General features: G+C 48.4%; 1 protein-coding gene across 1 annotated transcript in view; it reads right to left on the bottom strand.

The window, feature by feature from the left end:
* The window catches only part of ihha (Indian hedgehog signaling molecule a), a gene marked incomplete at both ends in the record, with an annotated part of 6,769 nt that extends 5,486 nt beyond the window's left edge, over positions 1-1,283 (bottom strand). Inside the window, one exon of the mRNA XM_080018882.1 lies at positions 966-1,283. Coding sequence (XP_079875008.1) covers positions 966-1,283 — 318 coding nt within the window. The remainder of the gene's footprint in view (positions 1-965) is intronic.
* Positions 1,284-7,500: the final 6,217 nt, after the last annotated feature.

Genomic DNA, 7,500 nt, shown 5'->3' with positions numbered 1-7,500 from the left:
GCATCCGGCTGCTAAATGAAAGAGACATGGAAAGCGGGGGGGGGGGTGTATGAATGAATGAATGAATGAATGAATGAATCTAATATGCTGTCAGGTTGATCCCTATCCAAATACCTTGCATATCGGAGTGTTCATCTGCCATAAGAAGTTCCGAAGAAAGTCAGTAAAAGCACCTCTCGCCTAAATCTGTGTTAATTGTTAACCAGCTTTCCAAATTGATGACTCTATCATGCAACGTAATTGTGTGAGCTGTATGAAAGAGACTGCGCTGAGAGTAATAGTTCAAAACAATATTTTATAGAAAGGGGCAATGTGCTACTAGATAAAGCAACCTTCCAGGGAAGCAGTTAAATATGTGACAGCCCAAATGAGTCATATCAAGATCCAGAGTCAGAGATGAAACCATTCAGTAAAATCAGTTGTGGTTTAAACATTGAACCAACCGCAAACATACAGCAGATTGAACTGATGCAACCTCATGGTTATAGTAGTTTAAGTCAGTGGTTCACAGCAGTTTTCATATCAAGGACCCCCAATTTGATAGTAGCAGTAGGCCACAAGACTATGAACATTTTGTCCGTAGGACCCCAATCTGAAAGGATTGTTATTGTTAGATATGATTTATAACGATCTCCCACGCCTGTCTATATTATAAGGCAGGTAAAAGTGAAAATATGAGCAAAACAATATCGCAGTGTCTCATGTAGAAGTTAACTAACAACGCTAATTAAATTATTTCACTGAGGGGACCCCCTCGGAACCTCTTGAAGGACCCCGTGTGGAGTCCCCGGACCCTATGTTGAAACCACCGGCCTAAGTCCGAGCAATGAATCCAGTTACCTAACCTTGCTTGTAAAAACACACACACACAAACACACCCACACACACACGCACGCACGCACGCACGCACGCACGCACGCACACACACACACACACACACACACACACAAAACACCCCCACTGACCTGGGTCATGAGTCTGTCCGCAGCCGTGTTCTCCTCATCCTTGAAAATAATGTCAGTGTTGTAATTGGGCGTCAGCTCCTTGAAGCGCTCCGAGTTGCGGTTGATCTTGCCCTCGTACCGCCCGCTGGCCCCCAGGGTCTTCTCGGCCACGTTGGGGCTGAACTGCTTGTACGCCAGCGGGGTGAGCTTCTTCGGGGGCCGCCTCTTGCCGTAGCCCCGGCCCGGCCCGCAGCCCTCCGAGGCGGGCGGCAGCAGCAGGAGGACCAGGGCGCACAGGGAGGAGGCGAGGAGGAGGGCACCGGGCACCGAGACCCGCATCGGTGCCTGTCCCCGGTTCCCCCACCGAGAGGGAAAGCGAGCGATAGAGAGAGAGAGAGAGAGAGAGAGAGAGAGAGAGGGAGAGAGAGAGAGAGAGAGAGGGAGGGAGGGAGAGAGAGGGAGAGAGAGAGAGGTCTACACCGGGTCCAGCCCCGCAGCCATCGAGCGCGACGTGCGCCGCGTTTGCGCAAAAGACGTAGAAGAGTCGCTCATTTGGGGGGGGGGGGGGGGGTGGATGGGGGTGGCGCTCCCGGGGGGGTGGCGCACGGACCGGACCGGAGAGGCGCGGCGCGGCGCGGCGCGCACTTGTTAGAATTAAGTAGAATAAAGTGTTTCTTCTTCTCTTCTCCGCCGCGGAGGGAGGAAAAGGCTATTTCCTTTTCCTTTTCTCCGACCTAAAGAGACGTCTGAGTGCGCCGGCTGTAAAGTCCATGCGTTTTTAAACAAACAGGTTCAAAGTCGATCGGCTGGGTGAGGGAGAAAGAGAGAGAGAGAGAGAGAGAGAGAGAGAGAGAGAGAGAGAGGTCGCAGTGTTGTGGTCTCCCTCTCTCTCCCAAATTGTCACAGCAGCAGCGGCAGCAGCAGCAGCGGCGGCGGCGGCGGCGGCGGCGGCGGTGCCTGGCTGCTCGGTGCCCTCATTGGATTGGAAAACCCTTCCTCCTGCCCCAGATGTGGGCAGCGTGCAACAAGCTGCAGCTTTCCAGTTGAATTGAGGGAGCTCTGAGTGATCCGGAGCGATGTGTTGCCACTTCAGACCGCACCCTGCCAGTCCTGCCCTCCTCCACCCTGCCACCCACCCGCCCGCCCGCCCCGCCGCCACCACCACCACCACCCCGCCGCCACCACCCCGCCCCTGCCGGGCACAGGGCGCCGTCGAGCGCCTTGTCCAGCCGCACTGCGCTGGCAGGGAGGCGGGCAGGGAGCTCTGCCCTTCACTGCTGCTACTTCAAATATGTAGGTCCTCCCGACCCCCACCCCCCTCCGCGTCCCCTTGGCAACCACTCCACATCCTCCACCTTACCTTAAACCCTTATCCCTACCTTCTGACGGCCAATCAGCAATCAATGAAACCGATCGATTCTCCACAGTGACTACTGTATGCGCCTCGTGCATTCCACGAGGCGCTCACATATTTTGCATCGGTAAAAGTACCGATACTCCTCTCCTGCTGTCTCCTTTCTTTCTGCAGATAAGCGCTCATCGGGGGCACGCACCTAAAATAACTCACAGAGGGATAGCAATGGCATGTTGCGGACTTTTCACTGGATGGAAACACGACACACCTTTTTCGCACGTAGTAACTTTTTTTTTTTTTTTTTTTTCAAAAAATTGTCTCTCAGAAATAACTTCTCAAGTCCAGCGGGAGCCTACTTGAATATCTCTCTGTCAGGCTAAGAATTTATTCAGGGAACCTAACTCAAAGCTAGCCAATAGTAGACAGCTTTTTTTATTTTTTTATTTAATGCTCACATCAACCGAGGGCCCGATAAACCATCCCGATAACGCCTCATGTAGACAAGGCGTCTGAGAAAGCTGAATCTAAAATCTGAGAATCTCAAATCTCCAGAACTGAGGTGGGCACGTGCCTCAGTTCAAAAGGGCGCGTGCAGATCCTGTAACGATATGCAATCTGCAAATTATGGTGCAGGGGGTGCCGCCGTGGGATATGGATCTGATGAATCCTTGATGGGCAATCCTTTTAACCGTATGTGACCCAGGTAAGTCTTTTGTTCCTAAAACATTTCTTTACGTCACGGGACACGACAGGATAGGTGTGGGCTCTGAAATGCAGGGGAGTAGAAAGTCCACGAAACTGAACAAGTAAGTACAGCTACTTCAAAAATGTACCCGAGTACTTTCCGCCACAGGCCCTTGGCAACCACCAAACATCCTTCGCCTTACCTTACAGTAACCCCATCCCTACCTTCCCCTGAAAGGAGCAGCCGATCAGCAAAAGATAAAACCGATCAGTTTTCCACAGTCGGTAGGGTTTTTTCCTTTGCACACCGAAACAGAGAAAGCAGCATCAGTTCAACTTAATGAATCAATTCAGAAAAAAATAATATATTTGTATTCATTTATTATTTCATCACCGGGTTCAGAATCATTGTAATGTAATGTAATGTAATGCATTATGAGAGCTTCCTTCATTTCCTTAACTGTAACCCTATCTGAAAGCCCATTGGCTGCCCGGCCGCTGAGTGTGTGTGGTTGACACACACGGCCCGTTTAATACCAGCAAACCAAGCTCCTCCAAATTAGCTCTTCAAATATTTACCTGTAGAAAATCAGCGCCCTCACCCCTGTTTCTGAGGGTTTGCTCTTTTGAATGAACTGAACTGTACAAGGCTGAGGTTTCTGCAATTTGTGTTTCATTATTTGTGCATGTAAATACCATAAAGTATTTTTGCCATGGCAACTCTTTTCATGTTTTTTTGACGGAATAAAGAAAGGCCAAGGGAGAGATTTACACCTAGCAAATAAGCCAACTATACTGTGTTTACCTGCCGCCCAAAATAGAACGGCAACTCACTCAAATTTATTAGAACTTTCCGAGTTGGGGGCGGGGGTCTGTAGAGGGACATTTAGCTGTCCGGTCGAATTAAATTCCATCAAAATTGTAATGTTTTACACCGGCGAGGCCTCTGAAACAGTAGTCAGACCCCACTAAGCCGCTCATTATCACTGATTTTATACCTCATTACCGATCGTTATTTTACAGCACTTCAGCGGAGTGTCTTGTGTACCTTACAAGCCGCACGTGAGTCCCCGTCTAATTCTACAAATGTTTACCAAAAACGCCGCCCTATCACTATAAGCAGGGAGCACAGAGACGCACAGTCACGGCCCACAAAGTGTGTGGACTCAAACGCTTTAGGTTGAGTCGGGAAAGCGTTTCAAGTTCGCGGAAGAGAATCAAAGCCACGCTGAACCCAAGAGGTTTCAGAAACCAATCAAGAGAGCCCACCCATTCGTTTACATTCGCGTTGTTAACCGATAAAATACATAATAGGAACCAAACAACGCACGCGATACGTCCAACGAGAAGTACACAGGAGGGGTAAATACACGCAAAATACATAGAAATCGGGAGGGTGGAAAAACAATACTTAAAACAAAAAAAAAAAAGGGATGTGCAGCGTGAAACATCCCATCCTGACGACCGAAATCAATAATAACACAGTGGCGATAAATACACGAAGGAGCTAAAAACAACATGAAAAGGACGTGAAACACATGTACCGTGTGCGAGTGTGAGCGTATTCGTGTGTGTCTGTGTGAATGCTGTCATGTCTTCATGTGTGTGAACACAAGTGCTGGTGTCATTCAAAACATCTAAATTAGAAACGTGTATGCAAATCTGTCTGCAGCGGCATATGTGCGAGCACATGTTTTCCGGTAAGTATTGACGTGCGTGCGCGTGTGTTTTTGTGTGTGTGTGTGTGTGTGTGTGTGTGTGTGTGTGTCATCATTGCTTTGAAGACCTAAATATGGGCGCGGCTCCGTGCAGGCCGCTTATTCAGCCTGGCTGTCGACAATGCTTCAGAAGTGGTCACATTCTCTCATCCATCTATCCTTCCCTTCATCTATCCTTCTTTCGGGCCTTTTTTGAAAAGACACCACGGGGCTTTCAAGCCGGCAACAATCTGACCAGACCCGACCAAACCAAAAGCCTTTCCGTCTATCTCTGTGTGAGTGTGTCCACTATGGAAATAATTTACACACTGGCAGAGTAAGCGCTCTCTCTCTCTCTCTCTCTCTCACACACACACACACACACACACACACACACACACACACACACACACACACACACACACGCACATACACAGATGCACACACACACACACACACACACACACACACACACACACACACACACACACACACACACACACACACACACACACACACACACACACACACACACACACACACACACACACTCATGCACACAAACAACTACACATGTGCTAACACTCAAAAATACACAAATATACACTTAACGACACACACACACGCGCACGCAAGCGCACACGCGCACACGCGCACACGCGCACACACCAGGGCAGCCAACAAGCCGACCAAGCACCAGGCCCTGGTTCATTGATGTTTGTTAAAGTTATTAATTTTCTCTGTGAAATAAGAGGCCGTGGAGGCAGGACAGAGGGAGATGGGTGCCAGCCCCGGAGTCTCCCTCCGCTTTCATGTGCTGACACTGGGGCTCAGCGAGTCCACAGCGCGGGGCCCTCACATGGGCACACAGCGCTACCCACGCACACCCGGGGCCCTAACCAACAAAGAGCCATGATGGGGGGGGGGGGGGGGGGGGGGGCGAGGGAGGGAGGCTGATACGGAACGATCGTCCAACGGAAGATAAAAAGGACGGGGGGGGGGGAGTGCAATGTCGGGGGGAGATGGGAAGGGAAACGCAGGGAGATTGAGGTTAAACGAGACGACCAAATATACAGAGAGAGCATGTTGGAAAGAAAGAAAGACAGAAAGAAAGAAAGAAGGAAAGAAAGAAAGAAAGAAAGAATCAATGGCTACTGCTATTTCTTGAGAAAGAAGAAGAATTAGAATTAAGGGTCACAACAGAGATAGAGAGAGAGAGCGAGGGAGAGAAAGAGAGGGAGAGAGAGAGAGAGACAGAGAAGGAAAGTACATGGCAAATTAGCTGGTAAACAACTCAGTTTGGGGTTGTTTTGCTGGCTTGCGTGTTTGTGGCCTGCGGTGGATCGCTGTAATGGGGGTTAAGGGACGTTATGCTCAAGGTAACAACAGCTGGTGGCTGAAACCGCCATCTTTCTTCCTCCTTCTCCTCCTCCTGTCCCTCCACACACTCCAGCCTTCAACCCCAGACCACAATAAACACTTTGCATTTGGCCTCTCTGTCGCCGGGCCCTCGAGGTCGTGTGCGGGGACGGAGTCGTTCCTTTGACCTTGGGAGCGGCGGAGGGCGATCCCGGCACGCCCGCCTCCGGGGTCCGGGACCCTTGGGAAACGTCGGCGGGGTCCGCCGCCCTGGGGTGGCGGTGGGTGTGTGTGTGTGTGTGTGTGTGTGTGTGTGTGTGTGTGTGGGGCGGGGGTCGGTCCCCACTCTGCTGCCGCCTTTACACATTTTGCCTTACATTTTTTTGGCAGTCAGTGTGACTTGGCTAGTGGGAGCAGACAGTTTAGGGACTAAGCTGTAGCGAACATGGCAGCCAGCGAAAACCACAATGACCAACCTCTGTCTATCAATGGTTCGGAGTGGCACCAATGGCCGCCTCGCTGGAGGCCAGCTCGGTGCAAGTCTCCCGCTGGTCAGGGAGCAGACGGAAGGAAAATAAAAGCAGGATGATATAAAAAAAAAAAGAGAAAAGTGGAGCTCGGGCTAAATGTGTCTCTGAGTTAGCGGGCTAGGATAGCCACCACACGGCTAAAGCAAACAAAGGGGAGCCCAGGGGACGGGAGCGCGCGGCGCTCTGACGCTAAAAGCGCACAGTGAGACAGGAGCATGCAGGAGGTTGTCACGCACACTCACAAATAGTTCCACACACTCCAATAGTTGTACTCACTCAAAGATACACACACGTGCAGACGCATACAAACAGATACACAAATATATATATATATAGACACAGTTAGCACACACATACACACAGGCACTGTTCCACCCAATAATAGTAACCCTCTATCCTCACAGAATAGAATAGAATAGAATAGAATACAATACAATACAATAGAATCTCATAGAATATAATAGAATAGAATTTAATGGAATGGAATATAATATAGTTGAATTGAATAGACTACAATAGAATACAATAGAATATGATGTAATTTAATAGAATAGAATAGAATCTGATAGAATCTCATAGAATAGAAGGGAAAAGAATATTAAATAATTGAATAGAATAGAATAGAATTTAATAGAATAGAGTAGAATATTGTATAATTGAATAGAATAGAATAGAATAGAATAGAATAGAATGGAATAGAATACAATACAATACAATACAATACAATACAATACAAAAGAAGAGCAGGGAATAGAATATAACTTAATTTAATAGAATAGAATAGAATAGAATAGAATAGAATAGGATAGAATAGGATAGAATAGAATAGAAGAGGAGAGAATATAATTCAATAGAATAGAATAGAATAGAATAGAATAGAATACAGTACAATACAATAGAAGAGCAGGGAATAGAATATAACTTAATTTAAT

This window comes from Zeus faber (genome assembly GCF_960531495.2).
Source record: "Zeus faber genome assembly, chromosome: 18".
Lineage (NCBI taxonomy): Eukaryota > Metazoa > Chordata > Actinopteri > Zeiformes > Zeidae > Zeus > Zeus faber.
This window is presented reverse-complemented; position numbering and strand designations above follow the sequence as displayed.